The sequence below is a fragment of the Apaloderma vittatum genome, unplaced genomic scaffold (assembly GCF_000703405.1).
Source record: "Apaloderma vittatum isolate BGI_N311 unplaced genomic scaffold, ASM70340v1 Scaffold42850, whole genome shotgun sequence".
Classification (NCBI taxonomy): domain Eukaryota; kingdom Metazoa; phylum Chordata; class Aves; order Trogoniformes; family Trogonidae; genus Apaloderma; species Apaloderma vittatum.
This window is the reverse complement of record NW_009695823.1, coordinates 1-26,927: the sequence shown is the minus strand read 5'-3', so window position 1 is coordinate 26,927 and position 26,927 is coordinate 1. Positions and strand designations below refer to the sequence as shown.

The 26,927-nt window shown below is 39.9% G+C and overlaps 1 protein-coding gene across 2 annotated transcripts; it reads left to right on the top strand.

The window, feature by feature from the left end:
- The first annotated feature begins 421 nt into the window (after window positions 1-421).
- CSNK1A1 (casein kinase 1, alpha 1) lies at window positions 422-26,559 on the top strand. 2 transcript variants are annotated; one of them, XM_009872473.1, is made up of 9 exons: window positions 424-524; window positions 11,839-11,965; window positions 13,719-13,817; window positions 16,251-16,334; window positions 19,655-19,794; window positions 23,018-23,096; window positions 24,112-24,186; window positions 25,443-25,549; window positions 26,406-26,559. In XM_009872473.1, the coding sequence occupies exons 2-9, from the start codon at window positions 11,876-11,878 to the stop codon at window positions 26,557-26,559; spliced, it is 828 nt and encodes a 275-aa protein (XP_009870775.1). In that variant the 5' UTR covers window positions 424-524; window positions 11,839-11,875. The 2 variants fall into 2 exon arrangements, with proteins under 2 accessions (XP_009870783.1, XP_009870775.1); XM_009872481.1 differs by lacking the exon at window positions 16,251-16,334 and having other exon boundaries at window positions 422-524.
- The last annotated feature ends 368 nt before the right edge of the window (window positions 26,560-26,927 follow it).

The window sequence follows — 26,927 nt, the reverse complement described above, 5'->3', positions numbered from 1 at the left end:
ACACTTCAGCTCGTTTTCATCAACACTAATAGAAACAAAGAAGATTCCCTGTTTCTTCAGCTTTTTTTTTTTTCTTGGGGTTTTTTTTCTTCCTCCCCCTCACGGCTCTGAGCTGTAAAGAAGAGAAACACCCACGTCTGTTCTTCCTCACTTGTATGGATCTGAAGACTTTACATCTCCAGCTCAGTTTCACGACCTGGGGTGGATATTTATGTACAAATCACCACGGTATGGATTTGAAGACGCAACACAGTGCAGGACGTTGAGCACCGAGAGCTTAAAAAATAGAAAAATACCTTTAAGTGTTTGCAGAAGGGGTATGGGGGGGATGTGGAAGTGCTGTGCCCCTTAAACCCCGGCGGCAAGGCTGGGCTTGGAGGACACTGTGCTCTGACTCCTTGTTCCCTCTCCCTGTAGGAAGTTGCTGTAAAGTTGGAGTCTCAGAAGGCCAGACATCCCCAGCTGCTGTATGAAAGCAAACTCTACAAGATTCTGCAGGGAGGAGTTGGCATCCCACATATACGGTAGGAATTGCTCGTGTATGCCAGTACAGTGACTTTTCGTTAATGTTAGTGTGAGGCAGGACACCGCCATTATAAAGAGATTTATCTGGGAGGGATTGGGGTGTTGAAAGAAAAATGCTCCGTTCTGAGCTCTACAACTAGTTGGGTATCCAGGCCTGCTGTCTTTAATTGTCTGCACATGCTGTGCTTGGAAAGTGAGATCTGCAGTAGTTCCTGAGCTGTGAGAAATTCTTGTGACGGTCAGAACAAAGTGTGAGACTGTTTCAGTGAGAGCCCGTGTTTCTTGATGAGCTTGGGAGTTTGGAGCCGGTACTGGAAATGGCTGCTTTCTTTTGTTGCCTTTTTTTTTTTTTTTTTTTTTTTTGTTCCAACATGTCTTCCTCCTCCGCTCAGAAAATGGCGGATGGACGTGATTAACCCTCCCCCTTCTCGTGTTGGGACGAGGGACGTGCTCAGGCATGTATCTTTTTCCTTTCATAGTTATGTGCTGGGAGGCTTGAGGCTGCAGAGAACCTCAGCCGGGAGTGAAATGGCAGCTCCTTTCTGTTCCCCGCAACAGATGCGTCACTAGGATTTCCGTAGAGTTAAAGTGCCAAGATTAATCCCTCCCAGTTGCTCATTATGCAGCTTCCTTGCTTCATATTCTGCCTGAAACTTTCTGTAGTGTTTGAGAATTTGCTGACCTGGAAGAAAAAATCACTGGTGTAGCAGACTCCAGGAGGAGTTACTTCTCTTGAGATTATTGAGGGTGTTGTACCGGGTTAGTTCCCAACTATTGCCTCGATGCATTGGGATAGATTAAATGAAACTTCAGTTTTCTCCGGAAAGACTTTGTACAAGAAGTTGTTCTAGTTTTTAAACTTTAAGAATTGCTTTTAAAGTTAGTATTTCCTACGTTTGCACTATGGCAAAAAAGAATTTTGTTCCTTGAGCTGCAGAAACGATTTTGGTTTAGGTATTGGTCAGACTGGATTTCATTTAATCTGTTAACCCTTCCCTGACTTTGCTGTACACGCACCTATATCAGTAGCGGCCTGTACGGCCTATTGTGAGGTCATACTGGTGTCATGTGTGTAGATCATGGATTTGTTTTAACAAAACCTGAACCGAGTCTGCACTTCTGAGATTTATGGCTGCCCTCCTCCCCCTTCCCCTCAAACACAACTGGCTGCGGTCCCGAATGTCCGCTGGAGCCACGCAGCAGAGGAGACAGCGTTGTCCTGGCCATCTGTCCTCATTCACTGCGGCCCCTTTGCAGGAGTAGAATAAACATACCTGACTTAAGCAAATGCTTGCAGCTCATGCAAACAGGTTTAGTCTTTAATTTGGCCCACAGTTTCCTGCTTTTCTTCAAATGGGTGCCCTTATTTCACAACTGAAAGATCAGAAGTTGCATTTTGGAAAGCTGTAATGGTACAGTTGCATGCTAAAACAAGGATAACTGGGAAGGCAGCCAGAGCAAGCAGATATCAGGTGTTTCATTGCAAAACTAGAGAAGCAGGCATTCTTGAACTTTTTTTGAAGAAGTGAAGGAACGTTTGGTGCTGTAACAAGGCTTAAGTTGCAAATTTTTCAAGTTTTCCATGTAGCAGAAATGAATTACTGTTGAAGTTCTTGGATTTGGTTAAAATGCCCTGTGAGGGTGTTTTATTTAAGGCTGAAATACTGGAAGCAATCTTGCATGGCAAGAAACTTGCTTCTAGCTTCAATTACAGCGGTCGTATTTTAAATTTTATTTCCTCTGTACTCGATGTTCTTGTATCTGACTTTGTTTTCTCTGCTTGTGGTTTACAAGTCTCACCACTGCAGGGGAGCTGCAACCTTTCTTGACACACACTTCCTTCCTCCTCCTCCTCCCCACTAATACAGGATTACAGGAACCGAGTGAGAGTTGGCAACTGAGGCAAAACTCAGAACAACCGAAATTGATTCCTAGGCTCACTGTGCTAAAGGTTTGTGATCAATTTGATGGTGTCACTGAGCCTTGAAGTTTTTCTGCTTTCAGGTTCTCACAGTGTTACTTTGTAGCATTTTTCTATACAAGTATCTTTCAGAAAATTTTTGGAAATTTTTAGAAAATTTGTCTTCAAGAGCAGCGTTCGTTGTAAATCCGTTTGTACCAGATGCTGCTTGACGGGTTCTTTGACTGGACTTCTGCTACTAGTTGTCTTCTTGCTCTACAACATCTGGTGATGCTTGAAGGAATCGAAGCTGTGTGCTCAGCCCAGTTCTTCAATAAGCGTTAAAAACGTGATGTCTTCAATAGAAGCAGAATCCGTGGTACTCGGCGGGGAAGGACTTGGCCTACCGAGTGATTTGTATCACTGAGTTGCTGATTATGTCTTTGAATAGGTGATTTGAAAGAGTAAGACCAATGTGAAGTAACTGTGCGTATTGTTTCAGACGTTTCAAGCTTTTCTGACACGTTTTTGGCAGCAGCTAGGCTGGGAGAGTGTGTGACTTTGTACTTAGGTCACTTTGCATCTGTGATTGATGGTACGTGTTCCGCCATTGTGTTATAATGGCACGCTGTCACACCACAGTGAGCTGTGCTTGGCTCAGGGTGTTTAGAAGGATGAATCAATTTGAAGGAAAAATCTTTTGAGGCATTTCTTAAAATGTCTGTAGTGTGACACCTTTAAACAACAAAAACGCAAACAGTGTTTGATAGAAAGTGAATAGATCGTTCTAAACTTTTTTTTGTTGCTGTGCTGTCCAAGCTGGGCTCAGCAGTGGTTTTATCGCAGTGCTTCACATCTGGGAAACAGAGGCCGATAATCTTGCATTCCTTATTTAAGAATGAGGGACTTGTTCTCTATTTTTCATCTACGTAATCTTGGCTGCCTGCATTGCTCGCCAGAAGCTGCGTTATGTGGCTTTGCCTTGCCTGCCTCTGGCACTTGTACTTACACCTGATTTTTTGGGCACCTGTTCTTAAACCTGAATTCTCCACTGTAGATGTGACTGTTAACTTAGTAATGATAAAATAGCACATCTGGAGTGTCATGGAAATTATCTAGAATCAAGCAATTTTTTTTCTTTACCACCTCTGAGGTTAATTTGATGGCCTTTCTGTCTCATTGCAAGAAAGCTAATGAGCAAAATCTCAGTTTTGGAGGTAGGTGTTTCTTAATATTGCTTCTGCGACAGGAACTGTGAGCCTTTGCTTTTGGAAGGTGAACAGGGCCATTGGTTGCGTGCACATAAAATAGCAAAAATTTGGATTAGATTGTCTTTATTCTCTGATTATTCTCAACCGTTTTAGACTTACAAGTCTGTGCCTTTACTGCTTAGTGTTGTTTCCTGGAAGAGTAGCAAAATTTCTGAACTTGTCTCTGGAGTTTCACAAAACCTTATATAAATGCTCCAGGGATTTTTAAGCCGTGGTTTGTTCTTGATGAACAAATTTTGGTTAATTATTACCTTCATTTTTCACAACAGGCTCTTGAACCAAGCTTAACATTCTAACCATCTGATCTGCCTTTAGGACACAATGCAAAGTCTGCAGTATTCTGCTGGGCTTATTCTCATTGTTCTCAGCCATCAGCTGTCCTTTTCTTTTTTCCTCTCTTTTTCAGTGCAAAGCATTTTTAGCTGTAATCTTGTTAACTGGGCACTGATCCTATTAGTTTGGACTATCTGCCTTTATTCCCAAATTCTTGGTCGTGGCTTGGAGGAATGCAGCAGAGCGGGTTTGGTCATTTCGCACGTTTTGTTGTTCACAGTGTAACTCTGTTGAAGCACTCCTTACAAAAGCAGTTGTTTGAATTATCTGTGACAGCCTCTCTTGATTTTTGCCGTTTATGGTGTTTATTGACTACTGTTTGTCCCCTTTATGAAGATCACCTTTAGGTACTCTTTCAGACATACTTTTCAAAGAGAAGTGGACTTCGAATTTTTCTCCTGACAGTATCATGAGGTAACATGTGTTACCGGATTAAAACTGCACACAGCTGTGCTAGAACCAGCTGTGGCTGGTGGTGATGTGTTAGAGGAAGTTTTGCACATAAAAGCAGGAAGAGAGCCTAGTGAGTGTGAAACAGATAATTGTCTTAGTCATTTGTGGGCGAGGCCAAGGAGATACTGTGCAGCATGTGAGGCTAATCAAAGTGATATTTAAGTTTAGTCATCTGTAAACTTATATGCTAAAACTACTGACTTAGCAATTTTATTTTTTTTTTATTGCAGTATTCTCTTGCAAACTGTAAACAAGTAAATCCTTATATTTTGGAACTTTTCAGGGCAGTAAGTTTTTTGCAAAATATCTTGATGTTGAGAAATTCAGTATTGCTATTTAGAAGATTGCATAGTGAAACCTGGGTGGCAAAGCATAATTGTGAAGTTTCTGAGGGAAAAAAAGCCTCTCTAAAAGCGTCTACAACTTTTGTTCTTCTGGGCGCTGACTGCCATGTTGTTGGATAATCTATTAATAACAGACTCTGCCTGTATTTGTATTCATTAAGTAGTGTACATGTAATGGAAAAATGTGGTCAGGTTTGATAATCCTAGGGTTGTTCTCGCAACAGATTTTTTCCTTGAGCACTTCAGATTTGGATTATCTGCAGTTCCCCCTTCCCCCAAAAAAACCCCCAAACCAACACAAAAAAATAACCAAGCCCAAAACTAGTAGTCATATAAAGTCTGAAAAGTTTTATATTTTTTTCATTGATAAGACTGGTACTTCGATTCAGGTCTGCAAATAATGAGAAGGAAGGTTCTAGCAATAGAGCCTCTTGTTAACTTTATATTATTACTTAAAGCTGTACACTAAAGGGCAGAATCACTGTAGTAGATAAAGAGGAAGCCTCTTGTTCTGGTGGCTCAAAGTAAAATTGAAAGTTTTTTAATACCTAAAATATTTCTACAAAGAGAGTATTTTTAAACAAAATCTATTTCCTGTTTTATAATGATATAAACTTCTGTTTTATTTGGTCTTTGCACTTCTTAGAAGCACAGTTTGAAAACAAATGAAGCTATCCTTTTTCGGTTTGGGGGTTTAGGGTTTTCTGGGGTTTTTGTTTGTTTCTGGTTTTGTGGGTTTGGGTTTTTTTTGTTATTGTTCCCTTACCTCACAGTTTTAGTGCAGTGTTGTTCTTGTTTGGAACAGGCAATCAGCAGAGGTACTACTGAAACACTCTTTTCCACAGCAATGTTTCCTGTACCTTCTGCAAATTAATGGTTTCCCTTCTGAACGGAATCTGACTTTTATGACAGAAACTTGACTTTGGTTCTCCTCACTTCCTGCTAGGTGTTTGTGTACCTCACTGAACAGGCAGCAAAACAGCAGCTCGGCTGTGTAGTTGTACATCTGCAACGTAACAGCAGGCAGATGAAATGACCTTATTGCTTAGGAGATGAGTTGTGCTGGCACACTTCACGTGTTCTTATTTCTCTCATAATTGTACAAAAAATGATACAGAATTTTATTTATAGAGTCTGTCTAACTTCATAGCGTAGGGTGTTCATTGCTGCTTCTTTATTTAGTACTTGGGTGGCCTAATTCATACTCACCATGGCAACTAATGTTAGATGACATCTGCTAAATATTCCACTCCAGTATTTTGGTCATGCCATATTGGGTTAAGTTCACTTACATTACTCCTAGCTGGCTAACAGTTAAGAAATGCTTTTGGAGCTTCAGGGGAGATAAACTAGAAATAGAAAATACGTGTTAACTTAGACATAAAGCTTATGATGATAGATTACCTTTCTTATATGTATTGCTTTGGTATCTGTTAGGATTCAAATTAGTGTATTTCCACAGGAAGAATATAGTTTCTAATTTGTCTGAAACTGTTATTTGTCAGGAAATGTCTGTCCTGAGAAGTCTAGAAAGGGACCACTTTGGTCCAAATCCAGTATTCATTTTGGACAACGTGCTGTTCTTTCTGTGAATCAGTCAGGTGCAGTGTTAAAACTTTCTAGGCTGCCATGCCAGTGCTCATGATTCTGTTGTTAGAGGGGGCGAGCTTCTATGCCTGAAGATAAATGCTTGTACCCATAGGCTATTTGCTCTTCCTAGTTTCTTCTCTGTTTTTCTTTTTTGTTTATAACCTTCTCTCTATTACACTTCTCGCGTCTCTGTAGAAAGCAGTTGCTTAACTCCTTATGTAGCTGCCTTGCTGAGCTGTTTGACTACATAATTACGGAGGTCACCACCTTCCCTTTTTTCTTGAAGTCCCTTTTCTGTCCCTGTTCTGATTTGGATTTCCTTTCCTGAATGTTGGTGACAGGGCTTGCACCTCAGTGCCTTGAGCATTGACACCAATTGCTCCACAGTTTTCTGTGCAGAGTATCTGTACTTACTGGTCAGGATTACTTACTATTTTTCAATGATGCCTGCTATTAAAGCTATATGATTATAGGAAGGTCTGTGTTTTCTCTTTAGTCACATTATCTGACTAATGCCTAGTTCAGAGACTTTTGTGTAAATGACTTAGTGCTTGCAGAAACGGAATACGGTTCCAGAGTGTTCATCAGGTCAGTGTCATTTGGTTTTCTGTAGGATGTCTGAATCCTTTGTGTTCATGAGACCTTCCAGACTTGCATATTCACCCTCCTGTGCCTGCTGACTTGTCAAACTTAGTAATAAGGTGGTTTCAGGTAATTCTGCTAGTAAGTTCTTTCTAGCTTGCTTATTCACTGTGCACTTCATGTTTTAATTTCTTTTTTTATCCAGCTTAGTTCTCCTGACAGTCTCCATTTTCATCATGTGAACTCTTCCGCTTGGTGTTTGAAAGCTGAGGTGCTGGGAGACTAATTGTGTAGGACTAGACAGGTTCATGTGCTATGAATTATGAAAATAGCAAAAGTTTTTTATATATAATGTCAAAGAAGTCCAAAAGGCCTTTTCGATTATGTGACTATAAAGGTTTCTGGAAGTCCAAAGAAGTTCTAATTACTCAAGTCTTGTCACAGAAGCATTGTATTTCCTTGCAGTGAGGCACCAGGAGATAGTTGGGTGGTTGGTTGGTTTTGTTTTGGTTTGGGTTTTTTTGGTCTCACAAAACATGACTTTCTGCAGTTCTGTTTGTAATTCCAGGTTGCCAGAACCTCCACTCGAACAGTCAGTGGTCAAATTGACAGACGCCTTTAGTGGAGGATGGGTTACCTGGCAAAGCCGGTGTTGACTGAGGGGAGCTTTTATTAAGCTGAAACAAAACAGTCTTGTTAGAGTTGCTCTGATAGTAGGGACGCTTTCTTGTGACAGGGAGCTGGTGTTCGGGTTTTGTATATAATAAGCTGTAGGCAAAATGATGTGCAGTTGCACTAATGATGGCAGTGCCTTTGCTGCCTTCGTGGTTTCCAAGTGCATGGGATTTGGGGTTTCTTTAGCAGTGATTAGCAGCTGTGCAGTTATTCAGTAATGTAGAGCATCTTGGTCTAATTTTTTTTTTTTCCATATGAATCTTATGAATACTTTCATTCCTTATGTGACCAACTTGTATGGTTTTGATAATTGTGCTAGTTTTGTTGCCTTGTTGTAATTAGTAGTGCCAATATAATGGATGAAATTGCTGGTTATCTCCTAAAGTTCTGTAAGTGGTACAGTAGTCTGAAACTGGCCTCTAATCTCATGGCCTGTGTCCGAGTTCTTTTAGCACTTTGACCTCTCTTTGCTAGTTGACCTACCTCAATTTGACCCTTTCAAAGGAAGATACACTAGATGTGAAGAGACTGTTACAATAATAAAATAAAAAGTTTTCTCAGTTAAAAACAAATGTACCACAAAAAAACTCGAACACCACCAAAAGAAGCTATTAACATTTCCTCAGGTTTTATTTTCCATTGCCATAGTTTAGGAAATACACAGCTGTTGAAGTAGACATAACAGAATTTTTAGAAGGGTTTTAAGTGTGGGTAGACCTGACTGCAGTATTTGCTACTAGGTGCTACATGTGCATCAGTACTTTGCTTGTTCATCTCGAGGTTAGTCAAGGGAATTAATTAAAAAACAACCACACGTATGAGTTCAAGTAGACAGTCACTTGTCATGTGATCAGGCATCAGACCACTGTGTCATGTGACTTAGTTCACTGAAATTCAAGCTGTTAAAAAATTTGAGCTGTGTGCATACACTGGGACAATGGGCCAGGCTGCCAAACCACATGGATTGGAAACTTGTTGGTGTGGTGAGTCTTCCACTTTTGACTTAGACAAGCCACTGAAGTCAAATTAAGGTCATTGTGATCGATCTTTAACTGTGCTTTGACTAAAGATTTGTAAAGGGTGTTTACTGTATTCTAACTGATCTGTAGTAATTTGATCTGCAGCTTTAGACAGATGAGGCAAGACAGAGTGACAAAGCATTTTCATGCATTCAGGAGCTTGGGCACGCCTCACAGCTTGAATATGGACTAGGGTTCCTAACAGCTGTATCAGGTGTTAGGTGTTAGCCACCAGTTCAGGGATAAAACTTAGCTTTGCATAATAATACTGTCCTGTTAATGTTTTGTGTTGTCTTTAAGATGATCATCTACTGCTGGTCTTCAGGACAGCAGATAATAGTAGTTCACTCCAAGTTTCACTTGTGATGCAGTATTAAGACTTCTGGAGATTTCTTTGAGACGCTAGTTTTTGGCTTTTTTTCTTTCAGAATTGTGCTCAGTTTTTTGCCATGTTGTTTTGCACCTCAGCCCAGTAGTGTTAAACTTTGAGTGCCAAAGCGCTCTGTGTTTGTGCACATGCAAAGCATGTGCTTGCATGCCGTCCTCTATTGATTATGGAGCACTTGCCAAGCTCTTACGTGCCATAATATCCAAGGTTTCCTAGGGAGAGCCAAGTCTTCTAACATTTTTACTCAGAGCTGCCAGTAGTAGCAGCTACTTGACTTTGAATGGACATGATGTAGTCTTACTTCTTAATCCCATTTTCCCTGGAAATGTTCCAAGGGAAATGAAAACTTACTTGGAGTGTTAGCAAAGTAAATAAAGCACAAGTTACTCAAATACTGTAGCAGCGTTTCAGTTGCCTGTAGTGAAATGGATTGATGCGATGGTCTCCTCTGAGAAATTTTAAGCAGATGAACATGAAAATGGGATGTTAAGAGGTCTCATCTTATTTCTTTGCCTTGCAGCTTTCCACCAGTGCAAAATGGTCAGGATGAATATTTTCTTGTGCATGTGTAGAAGTAGGCCAAGTGAAGGTTGTGCAATCAACCTGAATTACTGCACTTGCTAAGCAGAGAGATCCCGATAGAGGAACCAAATGCTTCCTTAAATGTAGCTCCCAGGATAGACTTCCTTTTCATCAGCTTCAGTTTTTCTGTGGTGCTGTAACTGAATTTTCATAGCTCAGCTGAAGACTGATCTTTGATCCTTTTCCCTTATACTGCAGTCTCTTGGGCACTGAACCATTACTGTAGTGAACAGTCACATGCAACATCTGAATTGAACTTACATTTCTTGAAGAAAGTTGTGGTTTATGTATATTTTGACTTACTACTTAGAATGCTTTGAGTCAGGTCATGATTCTTCATGCTTCTTCACAACAAACTCAAACTTCATACGACAGAATAGCTATGCAGGTCATTTGATCTTATTTTCGTTACTCTGGATGACCATAATGTTTCAAGTATGACCTAAGGTTTGTTGTTTATAGAGCATTACCAGAACTACTCAGCCATGTGCATAGGTGACTTTGACAGGAACTAAGAGGTAGGCTTACAGGCATAGTCAGTAATTCTGCAACTGAAGCTGGTTTTGTAGTTGGTTAAGACCTTTCTCAACAGCATCTCACTTTGACTCTTCCTACATCCCTGCTTTGCATTTTTAAAATTCTTTTTTCTTGATTGCTCTGGCAGATGAAACTAGCTTCTGATCACTCCTTAAAAGGGCCTAGCTAGGCAGAGCTTTTCAAAATGCGTATGTTTAATGGCTTGGTGTCAGGTTGCAGTGTGAATATTAACCTTTTCATAAATTACAGACTTTACCAAATAATACCATCAGCTCTTCTGATTGAATCACTTGGCAGTTTGGGTGGATTTGTACATCATAGTACAGTCAATTTATATTTTTAGAAGGCAAAAACTGATAAATAGTACTTACGGCATTGGTAGGACTGTTAACGTGTTGGAAGAATACTATTTTGTTGACACTTCATTTGAGTGACTGCTTTCAGAGTACGCATTTTCTGCATCACCTCTTGATGTAGGGAATACGTTAAGATAATCCACAGCTCATATGTAACTTAGCAAATTTATAACAATCGTTAGGAAGTGCATGGTTTCTACAGTGCGATCAGTAATGTTTGGTAGTTCCTGAAACAAATCCAAATATAGAATCTTTTCTCTGTCATTTTGTAAACATTTTACTTTACTACCCTGGCAAAGCTTGGAATCCTGTGAGTACCAAGGAATTGGTTGGCTTTATCAGTGATAACTATTTTCCACACAACTGTGCATTAGTCTCCTGCAGTGATTGCCTAAAGTGGAAATGAAAGGTCTATACAGATCTCTAAGCCTTGGCTACTACTGTGTTTGAAGTGAATCTTGATGTTCAATTTTTGGCTTTTGTTTTTAAATCTACATGCTGTTATTATGGGGTATATTCTCGATGGGTTTTTTCTACACCACCGTTGTTGGAATCTTCAAGACTTCTCCAGAGGAGAGCTGGTCAGTGCCTTATCCGTTCCCTGCTGGTACTGAGCCCTTGCCAGAAGGGCTGGGTGCCTAGCAAAGGCGGAATGCCCTGGTTGTTACTACTGTCTCTGCTGCAACTGGTATTTTGTGGTATTTGTATTTTTAGTTTAGTGACACTTTACCAAATTTCCAATGTCATAAAGGGAAAAACACTGAAGACCCTTTATCTTCTACTTAATGGGAGAGTAGAACTTAATTGTCATTTTTTAAATTTGTATGAGCTAATAAAGAGGAGGTGTATGAGCTAACTGTGTGAGCTGCTTTGGTCTGCTGTAGAAAAGGCAAAGCTGAAGACAATGCCTAACGTACTAACAGATGGTTTTGTGGTGTTAAGTAATGCAGGAAGCTACTATGGGATTCAGACTTTGTACACATACCTCATTATGTTGATGTGTAATGGCTTCTGCTTCAATTACATTTAGATTTTGGTGTTTCGGTTGCTGCTGAAGTGTAGAAGTATGTCCTCTTAAGGGAAAGCTGAACATGTGCACACACACTTGCCGACTTGTATATTCTGTTTTGTCCTCAGACTTCATTCCAGGAAAAATAAGACACTACTAGCCTTAGGTTTTTATTTAGCTTTCAAGATTGAACATCAGTGCAGCCAAGAGGGCTGATGGTATCCTGGGCTGTATGAGGATTCCTGCTAACACTGAGTTATTTTCTTTGTTGCAGGTGGTATGGTCAAGAAAAGGACTATAATGTTCTAGTTATGGATCTTCTCGGTCCCAGTCTCGAAGACCTATTCAACTTCTGTTCTCGCAGGTTTACGATGAAAACAGTACTTATGTTAGCAGACCAGGTATGTACAAATCCTACTGTGAGGAAGTTAAAAACCCTCAAATATTCAATGTGGTGTGGTTCTCTTCAAGTGGGTTAAATACGTGTTAGGCAGCATTGTATAGAGCTGAGTGAACACTTGACCTGTGGAGCCGTGAACTTGTGGTGGCTTCTCTGTGCTCTAGAACACAAAATGACCATAGGCCTGTAGTGGAAGGGCAGCACAGATACCAACCCCTTGGTGCTGCACATTCAACAGATGCAACTTTATTAGAGTATTGACACTAATACGTGTGGGTTTACTGCCGATAGCAGCCCTAAGGGTAAAGGGGTTGTTAGGTCTGAAGTAACTGGTTATGGTTGATGTGACTCGATGGAAGCCCGTTACGTGTTGGCCAGCTGCTGTGACAGGTGGGCAACATGGAGGTCAGTGGCTCTGTTCTTACTGAGTGTCGCTCTGCACTCACAGCTCCCTGTAACTATGTACCAGACATGAGCTAAGAAATACTGGTTTGGTTGTTGTGGGTGCTTAAAGACATTTCTTAAAGTTGGTAGTGGAGATGCTGCTCTACCTCAAACTTAAGGCCTCTAAAATTGAGCTCTTCTAAGACTTTTTCTAGCAAATTTTTTTTTTTTGGTCAGCTTGGTCATGAGAGTACATTTGAAGTGGCCAGCCATACTTATGACTTGATGTTTAATAAATAGTTAGATTGTGCTGTCTTCAAATACTTGAAACGCAGTAAGAGTTTCTTGAGATAAATTTTCAACGATAGTTTAAATTTCATCTAATATTACGTAATTATGTTAGTACCAAGTTGTCACTTAGCCAGATGCTTGCAGAATCCCAGGCTCTTGGCCAGGGGAGCTCATGGCATTTGTAAGGAGACAAGGTCAGATGTCCCTATCCTCAGCTGCATTTAGTGGTGCACTCGCTTTAGAGCGCCGTGTGCGTGCTCAGGAAGTCTGGCTGTTCGAGCATCTCCAGGGAATCCGTATGGCTGCTGTGCTCTGTTCCTTTGGACGATGAGCACTAATTAGTCGTCACCTGGAAAACATAGATGAGAGGTTTGATAGCAGTGCATGGGACTGGCTTTTGGGGCATAGTCCAGTAGAACAGCTGTCAAGGGTGCGATGTTACAACAATTCAGCTCAGTAAAGACTGTGTGAAGAGTGTTTTAGCAGCTGGAGAGCTGTGCCGCCTAAACGCGTGTGCTGTGATCTCATGCACAGGAAATGGCGTGAGGGTGTGATGATACAGATGTACCAGAGTTTGTGTTGTCTTTGCTTACTGTTGTTTCTGGATCACAGTAGCCTAGATATGACAGTAGGGGCCACAATCAAGTTGTTACTTGCTCTGTGAAAACTGTTACATGAAAAAGTGATGCTTGATGATGAATGAATAACCAGATGAATGAATAACTGGGACGGGGGGAGGGAGTGAGCTTTAAAAGTGTCTTGTGGTAGGTCTAGATGACCTTTGAAGTAAGAAGAAGAAATTACTCTTTAATGGCACACTGTAGTTAGAACATGAACTTGAATGTCTGGGAAACAGTTTCAGGTTATTTAATATTCTATTTCCTGGCCAAGATGATGGAATCTTAACATATAAGATAGATGTACTTGAACAGCATAAAAAAAAAGACTTGGTGTTCACTAGGGACTTAAGTTGCAGAGGAGGTTAGCACTGAAAATTCATGCTTTTCTTGAAGCTTTAAGTTATTTATATTGCTCTCATTGAAATCTTACCTGTTTTGTTGTTACTGTTTTTCTTACAGATGATCAGTAGAATTGAATATGTGCACACAAAGAATTTTATACACAGAGACATTAAACCAGATAACTTCCTAATGGGTATTGGGCGTCACTGTAATAAGGTTAGTCTAATGCTCTTTATTTAAAAGATCCAAAGATAATGACTATGTTACTTGATTCAAGCTGCACAGCCTTTTTAAAACTCATTGCTAAAACTGATGTTTTGGATGCTAAACTGTGGTTCTTTGAGAACTTGGGTTTCTCAGTGTCCACTTCTGAAGGTAGTGGCATACACGTGTGGGTCTGTGACCCACCCTGTGAGATGCACTTGATTGCAAGATGATTTCTAGGCTTGCAACAAAGCTATAAACTAATCCTAGAGAATGCTTAGCTACTTTACTCAATAATGGAGTTTCATTATTGAGATGACTGTTGTAATAGCATTTTTTTTTTTTTCCTCAATGATAGTCAAATCTTATCTTTGGCTTTGGGACTGACTTCCTGGGATGAAAAGAGTCTGTGCCAACGTGGGAGTTCCTGACCTACCAGTCGTCAGGGCATTAAATCTTGCAGGGACAGACTGGTGAAAAGAACTCTTCAGACACCAGAATTGTGGATATAACTAATAGCCAACATGTAGATCAATTGTCTTTATAAATAAATAATGCAAATATGCTTTTAATGTAATAATAGAAAAAATACTAAGTTTTAGAGCACCTGGATATGTTGTTTGAAAACTGCTTTCAATTTACTTTGTGGGGGGAAAGAAAAACAGGGCAGGGGGGTGGGCTGAGGTTGTTGTACTTGTTTGGGTGGATAAATGTAGTCAGAAGTGCATGTTTCCTGATGAAAACCTTATATAGAAGAAAACTTTTTTTTTTTTTAGTTCTCTTGAGTGAAATATACTTAATCCTGCAATTTGTGTGTCGAGCTCGGGCAGACAGGCAGCATTGGCAATGCATTAAGCATGCTACTTAATAGAAATTAACTTCAGGAAAATATATGTGATTAAGCTGTTTATTGGAAGCAAGATTCCCACCTATCTTCTCTCTATGCCAAGAATGTCTCATCTCTTTAGGCACTACTAGTATTTAAAATGTTTACCTTTGTTTGCCTGTATGAATGCCAACTTCAGGGCCATGAACATTAGAAGGGGAAAGCTTGATTAACATAACAGCTCTTGTCTGAAGAGGTGCAGTGCACTAAAGGTTTAGATACAACCATTGTTGGAAAAGCTTGTAAGTCCAGCTGAAAGGCAGTCTTTATGTAATCCTGTTGCTGTTAAACTTTGCTTGTTCCCAAGTTTCATACTTTCACTCTGTAGAGCTCTGTTTTTCTCTGATGTGTTGAGCAGTTAGACTCCTTAATTTTCTGGCATGACGTAGAGTATAACTTGAAAACTTGAATTTTTTTTATTTATTTTTTTTTTCCCTCCCCTAGTTTTAGTTCCTGATTTCCAATTGTTCTTTTTGGGCCATTTTTCTGTACTTTTGCACAGTCATGCTAGGTTGGCATTGCTGCACTCTGTTTCATCTTGATGTGGATTAATGGCCTAGAAATTGCTGCTGTGCTTACTTTAGTTGAGGAACACGTTAGATTTGCATCAGCTGAAATGAAAATCAAAATTGCCTGTAAACCATTCTTTTTTTAAATTTTTCCCATTAGTAGACTAGTTAGGGAGCCACACAGTGATATGGTGGTAAACACTGTGGGCATGGGCTTCGTTACTGTCACAGGTTTTTGGAGATTAGGAAGGTAGTTCTTGACCAAATCAAATTGATAGATTTACGTGTGCAAAATGAGGAATGGGTTGTGTCAGTTGGAAAACAAGTGCTTTATGTAGGGAATACTTGCCACCGTACAGTATTTATTTCTTTTTGTAACTGAGTGTAGCTTGAGGGGTTTTGGAGGTGACTATACACAGTTTAAAGAAAATCAGCCACCAAGACTAGAATAAAATAGCATGGTAATCTTGTTCCAGTAGCTTCCTGTCAGTTATATTTTTTAAAAAAAAAAACAGTTGATTTTTTCAAATTTTAATTTGGCAATCGGGAGAAATTTTGCTCCCACTTTAAAAGATAAATTTTTAGCTCTGCTAGAAATAAGCCCTGCATGCTTATGAAAGTAAACTTTAAGGTGACTAAATGCCTTCTACCTCTTCCTTACTGAAGATTTACTTTTTCTAAATGTCTTTTGGGGGAAGGGCAGTTTGTGGAACCAAAGGATGCTTTTGTAAGCAAAACATCAATTTCCTTTTTTTAATAGAGCCAAATGTCACCATTGCTATCCCTGGTCAAGGCAGTGCCATTTTGGAGTGGCTCGCAGTTGAAATTTACCTTGTCACATCTTTCAAATTTTCTCCTCGGAAAAAAAAAATAATTAAAATAATTAAAAAAAAGTAGTTTTTTTGAAAAGTACAGTGCTTGATGGAAGAAGGATGGCATTTGGCTACCCTGTTCTTTCTCGAACGCCTCGGTGTTGCCTGTCTGCGCCGGCCATTGTTGCAATGTAAGCAATACTGTTTGATGCACTGCCACCCTCTATTGTTTGTTCAGTGTTTAGAATCTCCAGTGGGGAAGAGGAAAAGAAGCATGACTGTTAGTACTTCTCAGGACCCATCTTTCTCAGGATTAAACCAGGTCTGAACTGTCTCCTATTCCAACCTCAACCCCAAATTCATGTGCTTTATTTTTGTTTTGGTTTTTTGTTTTGTTTTGTTTTTTCTTCTGGAGAATGTAGACCTTGCAAAAGCACCTCTTATGTTGGCATTATTCAGACATACTTGGCAAACATGTAACATTACTAAGATGTTTCCCTGTGGCGCTTGTTTAAATTGTGGAATTATTTCTAAAGGTATTAAAAAGGGCTAAATGTATGTGCTTGATTTCAGATGCAGAAGCGGGTTTTGGTTCTGTCCTTTAAAACTCAAAGGCAGTCTGTTAAATGCGGTGAAAGACAGATGTGCCACCGAAGTGAAAGAGCAGGGCTTCTGCGTAGGGCTGCCTGCCTGCCTTCCCGTAGGGTTCCTGCAGTGTCTTTGAATTCACGTGGAGAAGTTCTGTTATCGCTTCAGCCAGGCTCCCTCCCTTGCAGTTTTTGTTCAAAATCTTTCCAGACATGTAATAAGGACTCCCATATTTTCATCCATTGTGCTCATAGAACGAAATTACTTCAGCAAGCTGTGTCTTGGAGAAGCATGAGCTTATCTTACAGTGTTAAATGTAGTGCTTACGACTCTCTAGGAGAAGATGAATTGGAGAGAAATGAAGACATATGCCAGTTCGTAGCAGGACAGCTGGAAACTGCTGAATATGAATCATAGCTTAGGAGTTTGGCCATAGAATCAGTCCGTAGCTTTCCACAATGATGGTCTTCATGTATTAAATCCTCAGCAGATAGCTGCTGTATGTGAGCTGACAGGCTTCTGTTGTCTGCTTCTGCAACTTCCTTATCAGTTGAGGCAGAGACTTTGATCTACTTTGCTAGTTGCTCTTGGCAAAAATCTTGCCCTACTTCTCCAGTTTGCTGCTGATCGTGCAACAAACAAAATTAAGGTGGTATGAGGTTATCTGTGGGAATACATCTGTGTTCCTGCTGGCTGACATTGGCACAGTCTGTGCTCATCCAAAACAGGCTGCATCTTCCAACTTAACTCTTTACGAGATGGACTTCCTTATTTGCCTTTCACCTGCCTGGAAAGGGAAATAAACAATCGAGTCTAAGCTAGAAAACAGAGTAATCGGTGCCTTAGAGTAACATCTACTTAACTGACTAGTGGAAAAACAGGTCTGTGTTGCTGAATTGATATTTTTTTTTTTTTTTTTAAGAGGTACTATATATACCTCTTTAGAGAAGGTAGAATTACCTTGCACAGGTCTGATATTGAGAGCATGTAGCAGCTGTGAAACAGGCAGGCATCGTTTACTTTTACAACTCTTTTGAAGACAGTATTACCATGTCTGTGATAAACAGGGCTAGACAACAGCTATTTATATATTAGAGACACACCCCCAGTGTTAACGTTTTGATTTGTGAACTGTGACTTTGTACCTTCATACCATTAATAAACAGCAAGATCTACAGGCTTACAGAAAGCATGTGAGGACTTTGAATTGTTTGAAGTGTTAGCAACTAATTGTGCAGAGAAAATAATGACTGATGTGTGTGATGTTTGGTTTTCCCTCTTTCTCAAGACAGTATTTTGCTTAAACTACTGGGCCAAGGCCCTGCAAAAGTAGCTGCTGCAAGCTGTGCGTCAGAGACAGTCATCAGATCAGAAAGCTTTAATCAGAAAAGAAGGGATTGCGTTTGAGCTCAGGCTTTGCTTCTAGGAAAGTTGCTTTTGCAGTATAGTAATAGCATAGAAGCTTTATACTATCTGCTTTAGGAGTTTAGTATCAAAATCGCTAATTTCCTGGTAGCTGGCAGACCTGTTCATGCTCACTAAGTGAGTAACTACCCCTAGTGGTAGCTGTGGCGAGTGCAACAAAGACAAGACCTCTGCTTTCTTCAACTGACTAGTGGAGTTGATTCAAAAACTTGATTTTGCATCCTCTTGCTCAAAGCATTCTGGCCTTTCAGGGCAACTTTCACTAGAACAAGTGTAGAACTGCTGTACTTTGTTACACATAAATCACAGCAAGACTTCAACTCCAGGTTTCCTCCTCAGGCATTAGTAGTTTAAGAGGTGTTAGCTTTGGTTTTTCCTGTCTAGACTACTATAGTTAGAAAATCTTCTTCAACGAGAATTATAAAGCACCTACTGTGCAGTTCAGAGTCTTTATCTTTCAGTATCTTTGATACTTCCATGTTGAGTGTCACTTTGTAATTCACAGGACTTGCAGTGTGCCAGAGGGACCTTTCGTTTCAGTCGTGGATGGGGACATACATGCGTGTCAATCTCCAGTACTTGTTTGCATCTAAAGCTGCATCTTCTGTTTTGGAATCACCTTTAAGGTGATACTGGATAGGTTTTTACTGATAATTTATTGAACCTCATGTTTTCTTTCCATCATCTCCTTCCTCCACCAAAGCTACTTTTGCAGTATTCACGAATCCGTAGGAGTTGTAGTCCCTGATACTACAGCATTAATCCAACGTTGCAATTGCCCGATGATTTGTAGCTGGAAGACTGATCACTAGAATTTGAACTGTTCCTTACATACTTTTGCCTCAGCTTTTTTTTGCATAGTTCTGAAATCTTGTTGCAAGGAGATACAGTCTCTATTAACCTTTGTAGATAGGCTGGCTGTTAGCGCACTGATTAGCACGCACTCAGTTGTTGCTAAGTATCAAATCATTGGGCAGGATCGGTTATTAGAAACCTAAATTGGATTCCCTGTACTAGGTTCCAGCTTCCTGGCTGCATTAATACCGTCAGCAAGTGTGTCATGCTATGATAGTGTTCCGGTAGACTTGAAATGAGCATATGATTGAAAGCAAGATGTCTTGTTTACTGTTGAAGGTTTTGGCCTTATGCTCTGCAGAATGGCCAGTGTTCTTTGAGGCATAGAGAAGAATAGAGGATGAGCGTCATTTGCTTTAAGCTGCTGAGCTGCCACTAACTATCTGTGTGTGTAAACAGCTGTAGTGTGAGTGGGGTTTTGTGAAGTGTGCTTCCGCACGGATTTTTCCTTCCTGAGTTGTGCACTGTAGTTACCAAGCTAATGTGATACGAAGTACAAGAGTAACATAAAATAGTTGTAGAACTAAGCTACAGATGGTGAGTAGCACAATCTAATCTACTCCACTGGATTGAGAAAAAGCTTGAACTAATTCACTGTTAAGTTTTTGAACTGGCTAGTTAAAGCTAGTTGTGACTCTGCACTGTTACTTTGCTTCCTTTTAACTGTAGGCTGTTACTTTGTGTGGATGTCTTAAAGCATAGCTAATGCCTAGTGAAAGGTTGGGGATTCCTTACACTGTATAGGAATATAATCTATTTTCATTTTTCTTTAAGTTATTCCTTATTGACTTTGGTTTGGCCAAAAAGTACCGGGACAACAGGACAAGACAACACATACCTTACAGAGAAGACAAAAATCTCACTGGCACAGCTCGATATGCCAGTATCAATGCACATCTTGGCATTGAGCAGAGGTGAGTTCAAGGAGGTTGCTGCTGTGCTTGTGTAGGCTGGATGGAAGATGATCATATTTGTAAGCTTCTGAAGTGTCTGAACTAATTTTGTGTGAATAATTGTATGTATCCCTTTGCAAGTGCTTTTCTCTATGGCTGCCTGTGCAAGGGTAGGGGAAAAAGCATCCAAGCACCTAATTTGCTTCTTTAAGAGAGTCAAAAGCCTTGCAGGCATGAGGTGGATGCTCTGCATACTGTTTTCTTTTTATTTTTTTAAGTTTAAGCTGTGCTTTCATGTGACTGTCAGAGGACCTTCAAATAAAATAGTGCACTTTTCTGATTGTGTTGGTACATGTTGATGCCACTGCTGACTGGCTTGAGATGCAATTCTTTAGCCAGAAAGCTAAAAGCTGATGTCTGTGCCCCATTTCCTGTGTCCTCTTCCTTCAAGGTAGTAAATTGTTATTGATTCTTGCTTGCAGGCAAGAGGTAAAAAGATCTTCTCCTTCACACTGAATTTTGGCTTGTGGTATACACAGCCATAGCTGTGGCTCTGTATGTATGTGTATTTATATGTCTGGACTTTGCTTAATCAACACATTTTTATCATCTGGACCAAAAGCATATTGCCACTGCAGTATCCTAGCAGTGGTCCAGCAGAGATACGCTTCCAACTAGTCTACGGCGCTATGTTAGGTCATCTCATGAGATATAAAGAGATGCCTCTCTTCCATGCCTGTATGCACAGATACTGTAATGGGTGAGGGTAATAGCGTGGCTTTACACGTGATGCTGAGGTCACTTAGTCATAATTAAAACTTGCATGAATGTGCCTCCAACCTTCAATTTAGTCAAGGATGGGAATGACAGAATTTCTAGCGGTCTACTTCAGCAGAACGTGTAACTTACAAATGTAACTTAGAAGTATTTGCTTCATGTTTCCTCTCTGCTTTAATTTCCTTAAGGTTCCTTAAGTGCATTTTATTTTCTGCCACTGTCATTATTTAAGCCTACTTGATGTGGGTCAAATGGGGTAAATGACAAGTGTCACTCAAGCTGTTCTTGTAAGGGAGTAGCTGTGCTAGCACCTTACAGTCAAGGGAGGGGACTGCAGAGGACTGTTGCTTTTGAGTGTGGTTGGGAGATCTTTTATCATCTCTGCTGATACTGGGAATTCTAATATGATTAGAAATACAGCTTGGTGCCTGTTAAAGGCTGTTAAACTGTCTAGATCAAGCCAACAGTGAGGTAAACAAATAATCCTGTAATAAAGAGAAACCAATCCTGAACTTTATGGCAGAATATTTCAACTGTTAGTACTGTACAGAGCATGTTTTCCTGTATATAATGACAGCTTTTCTCTAGGAGCTGGTTGCAGTGTTATCCATTTCTTATTTAGTAATGGAAAATGTTGTCCTGTTCTCCAAATACTGAAAGTCACTGTTACCAGTGCATGATCAAACATAGTATCTGTTACAGATTTACAGAACTAAATTGTTTCTTACTACAAAATCATGAACTTAAACATTAAAGCAATAAACTGGATGGGGGATGGAAACTATTAATCTCTTTTGCTTATGAATTTACCACTGCCTTCTCAGAAAATGTAATTTTTTTGTCATGGCCCCATACTGGTTCACTGAATCCTGTTGATGATTAAAATCTGCAATTCTAATAGAGTTAGTGGGTTTTGCAGGCCGGAGTTTGTGTCCTTAGTATTATTTTTCATTCCTCTGTCTTTGGCTGTGGTTTCATGTTACAGCTGAGATGACCTCAGAGCTAGTTGCTGTTGAGAGGAGTGAACCACTCTTCTCTTCCCTGACCCCCGGGCACAGCTGATACTTCTTTGGCTTTGTGGTGAAATGATTTAGGAAGCCAAGCTGATTTTTTTTTTTCTGGGGTGGTTCTCTCAACTGGTTGCTCAAAGGGTCAGAGAGCTGGAACATGAGTTCAAGGAGTGGCAGGTAGGGCATCCTGCTGATTGTTAGTGCTTATATTGGGTTAGTTGTAACATAAAGCAACACCTAAAACTTCCTTCCTTTCATACCAGGATCTGGAAGTTCTAGGTTCTTCCAAGCTGTTTTCACTTAAAGGGAACTCTTTTACCCTCACCCGTATGTGTAATTCCATTTGCAGCACCACTCTTGGTCTTTTGCTCCCTTGTTGGAGTATTACGTGTATAGTCTCTCCTGATACCATTTAAATGTGGTTTGTGGGTTTGTGGGGGTTTTTTTGAGATCTACCTGGGTGGCACAGGAGCCAGCAATACCTGTCAGGTTCTTTTGATGAGGAGAAAAAATAAGTTATTTTTCTGCCTCCTCTTAAATAGATGTCAACTGCAGAGGGGCAGTCAGAGGAAAAAAATCTGATTCTACCACAGCTGGGAAGAGGCAGCTTTGCCAAAGGAAAAAAGTCATGGAGTGGTTTTTTTTTTCACTTCAGTGATCTATACTAGCCTTAGTCTCATGAAAGCTGTGTAGCAAAGCATGGTGGTGTTCATGTGGCTGAAGTGTGAATCTGGAGCATGTGCAGCCCAGGGAACATTTGAAGACTTTTAGAGAGTTTGCGTGCAAATTCTCAGGGAAGTCTGTGGATGGACAACTTCAGAGTTCTCCAGCGGCCTTGAAACAGACTTCTTGTGGGAAGAAAGCAGAGGCATCTCTCAGATTGATGTGTGCACCTCTGTGAATGGTGCTTGTCTTCTAAAAATCACAGAGCTCGTTCAGTTTTTGACGGAAGTGAAGAAAGGAAGGAGTTATGCCCTTTTGGAGCCAGACGTTCAGTGTTGGTGCCAGACTGAGGCAAGGTTCAAGAAAAAAAGTCCTTAAAGAAGTTAACACTATTGTCATGTATCTGTCTTAAAATGCATTCCTGGTTCCTACAAGTAGAACTTTAGTTTCTATCCAAGCTAATTAATTAAATGTTTCATTTCTTATTTTCCAAAGTATTCATGTTTCCCAAATTATTCTAATGTAACTGCAGATGGAAACTTACCACACACAATACCTACTGCCTGTTCTTTGCTTGAAAAATGAGCAGAATCTGCTTCCTGCTTGTGAAGGCTTGTTACATGCCAGTGAAATCCTCAACACCTACAATTCTTAGCTGTATTGGAAAGAGACCTTCTTTTGCACCAAAGCATAGGTTTTATTCCTAATTTCAATTTATTTTTTGAATGCTTGCACTGTTTGGAATGAAGTAAACAGTTAAATTTGTGATTCACTGTGTTCTCCTCTTTCTCCAGTCGTCGGGATGACATGGAGTCTCTAGGCTATGTATTGATGTACTTTAACAGAACCAGTCTGCCTTGGCAAGGATTAAAGGTACGTTATGTTGCTTTTCCCCCCCACTTCCTTATTTTTTTATTATTTTATGTTTGGATATTGTACTTGGGCCTGCTGGTCTGGATAGGGGGTTGTGTATGAGACTTAGTTTTAGTTAAGCAAAGCGGCTCTTCCCAAGGCATGATATTTATAGAATGTAGAAGAAAGGTTCTTTCTGCTTTTCATGCAGCAGGAAAAATGTGTATTGTTTGACCATCTTAACATTTATGCTAAACAATAGCTTACATAATCTTTTGTAAATTATTGTCCTATTTCAGGTTGAGGACTTTTTTGGGAAGTAAAAAATAATATTGTTAGTGCCTTTCTGAATTGCTGTAGAGACCATTGAAATAACCCCTTGCCTAGCAAGTTGAGCTTTGGTGCTATCTTCAGCCTGGTTTATGGCACAACTGAATAATTATTAGCTATGTCAGGCCTGCTTCAAGTGTTTTCATGTGTGGTAGGCAAGTACAAGCATGGCAGATAGTTATGTAGACATATGTAGACATATATTCAGTGATTTATGTTTTTTTATTTCATGTCTTAATTTTCTTCCTCCATATGCGAGTTGTGTAACTCAAATGGTGTTGCAGCTGCAAGTTTTTAGAAAAGGCAAGCAGCTTGTGAAACACTAGAACTCTTCAGCTGCAGATGAATGTAATGGCTGCTTACTGGAACATGCAGGCAGCCCTTGAATGGGGTACTGAGTAGGAATTAATAGAACTTTGGCACATGTAAATGCAAGTCTGGTCTGTTTAATGGACAAAAGCAGCAGCTAGAACTACACGAGCTGTGCCATGTGATGGAAGCATTAGACTGCGACAAATTGTATTAAACTGTGTCCAAATCTTAATACCAGATTGACCTTCATTCTCTTTGCAATAAGTGTGTGGGACTTGGAGATTTCACGTAAAACACTTACGGTTGGCCAGAGGATTTTTGTCATTTTTGCTACTGTCCTTGTTAATCTCATGTTGCACAATATCTCTTATATTGTGACCTACATGTTCCACAGGCTGCAACAAAGAAGCAAAAGTATGAAAAGATTAGTGAAAAGAAAATGTCCACTCCTGTTGAGGTTTTGTGTAAGGTAAGAGTTTCCAAATGATGTCATTCTGTGAAATCCAAGGGTTTTTTTCTTGTTGGTTTGTTGGTTGTGTTTTATTTAAACTAGAGCCAATATATTAGGTAGTATCACATGGTATTTGCTGCTGAATAATACTTCCCTGGCAGTCACCAGTGCCTTGTTTGGCCACCCAGCAAGACTGTGAATGTGTGTAACAGGGCGGGCATTTGCTGCTGTTTCTTGGCATAATTCATGCCAGAATCATTCCGGTTCTTGGTGACTGTTGGCTGTCATGTCTCTTAAGTGAGACATGTTCGTTTCTTCACCTTCTACAGTGAAACTTTTACATGTGCCCTCTTGGATCAATAAAACCAAGGCAGAGCTGTGCAGCTTGCCCATATGCTTGCTTCTTCCTCTTCAGTAGTGTTCGTATTGTCTTCTCTACCTCACAGGAATTAGGTGTCGAGTGATTTTTTTTTTTATTTTTTTTTTTTACCCCAAGCCAGATTGCAGAATGATGATTTTCCAGCGCTATCCTTTGGGTCTTAAGATTTCTTTTGAACTGTGGCAGCCACATGCTTCTTAATGAAGGTCCTTGAGAACACATGATAGCTTTTGCACATCAAACAGCAGCACCAGGGATTGCGCTTTCTAGTCGTGCACATTTATATATGCTTAGAGTCTGACAGCATCTTCCAAAGCGCTGAACTGTTACACCCTGTGTTTTCTTTCTTGTAACACAGCACTGTGCTGTATTACTTACTTATAAGTGAGCTTTAATGTAGCATTAAATGGACAAAGATGTAAAGCAAGGAATATTTGACATTTTCATGGTTTAAGTCTTCATACTTTAATAGTGGTAACTTACTTTGCCTCTAGTATGCTCAAGTAGGTTATCACGGAAACATGAGTAGAATTTTCTAAGAGACAGTTCTTATTTCAGAGACCTAGTTAATAAGGACTAGTTTTAATTAGGATGAATGAAGTGCTTAAAATATGTTATATGTTGAAAGTTTTGGTAGCAGAGAACTTGTGATTACAGAATATGCATCAGGTAACAATTCTGGGGAAAGAATGTGTACCTGGTAACTTGTTCAACAAATCCACTTTCTGAAATACAGAATAAATGAATAACTAGAGGCAAAGTGGAATTTACACTTACAAATCTTCAGCTGGTTTTTCTGTGCCATTATAGACAGAAATACAGCTTTTTGCCTTATCGAGATGTTAGAGGCTTTTTTGCTGCAAGCCAGGGCTTGATTAACACTGTTGATTTACAGGGATTCCCTGCAGAATTTGCCATGTATCTGAACTACTGTCGTGGCCTGCGCTTTGAAGAGGCACCAGATTACATGTATCTGAGGCAATTATTCCGTATTCTTTTCAGGTCAGTCTCAAAGTGGAAAAATACAGAAATTTTGTGAGTGCCTTACCAGTTGGTAACTGCTCTGTGGGACTTGTACTGCGGAAAGGTGTTCCCTATGTGTGTGGTGTAGGGAGTTTTTGTGGGACTTCAATTTCAGAGTTTGAAAAGCTGTTTCAAGGACCTAAAAAATACTGTTCAATGTTAAACATGGAGGAAAATATTATCTTGTTGCATGATCTCACTAATGCTAGAGGATTGAGCCTGTCCTTCAGGTTCTGTTGCAAGTAGCTTAAGAAGTTGACCTCTCAGTAGAAGTGTTTAAAGTTTTATGTTTGGGGATTGGTGATGGGACTAGCAGTCGTGCCCAGGAGATGGATTGCAATGATGCTGTTTCATTAAGCTTGCTAGACAAACCAAAAATATAAACTCAGCCTTGTGGAGCGAACAGCATCTGTCAAAAGAACAACTGGTGCTGCTCTCTCAAGAGTCTCCCTCAAGGTTTCTGGAATCTGAAGCAATTTTTATTCAATGATCTACAATACTGCAGTCTCTTCTTAAAATCATATTTAAAAAAAAATAACCAAAAAAACGCTGAGGAACTGTAGTGCAGACAAATGGGTAAGTTGAGTTGTGAGGAAATTCTGCTTCTACAAATGCAGACTTGTGTGAACGGTGAAGAAAACCCTGCTTGATAGTATCTGGGCTTGCTGCAAGAATCCCTTTAAGTTAGTACTGCTTAGCATTTATGTGCCATTTGTGGTCTCCAGAGCAACTTACAGAAAGAGTTAACCTCTAGTTCTGGTTTTTCAGCAAAGGATGGGTTTGGGCAATAGGAAAGATACAATGTATTACAGTAAAATATTTCCCTCTCTTCTAGGACCTTGAACCACCAATATGACTACACATTTGACTGGACAATGTTAAAGCAGAAAGCAGCACAGCAGGCAGCCTCTTCCAGTGGGCAGGGGCAGCAGGCCCAAACCCCCACAGGCAAGCAAACTGACAAATCCAAGAGTAACATGAAAGGTTAGTAGCCAAGAACCAAGTGACGTTACAGGAAAAAAATTACACTAATTTGGACAATGTTGGCAATTTAAGTGTTAGATCAAGGAGGTGGTTTAAAAAAATACATTTGGCTGTTAATTAAAAAAATAACCAAAAACAAAACCAAAAACAAAAGACGTCCTTGGAGAATTTGACTACTAACTTTATACCAAAATGTCCTTGTTCTTCATATCATTTTCTTCTGGGGATGTTGGGTCATTTTAACCACTGCATCTTTTGCTCCCGCATTAACCACTTTCCAAAAACAAGAAACTGACTTGGTGTTGGGAATGTGACATTTTTATTTTTATTTATATATATATACACATATATATTTATATATATATATAAATAT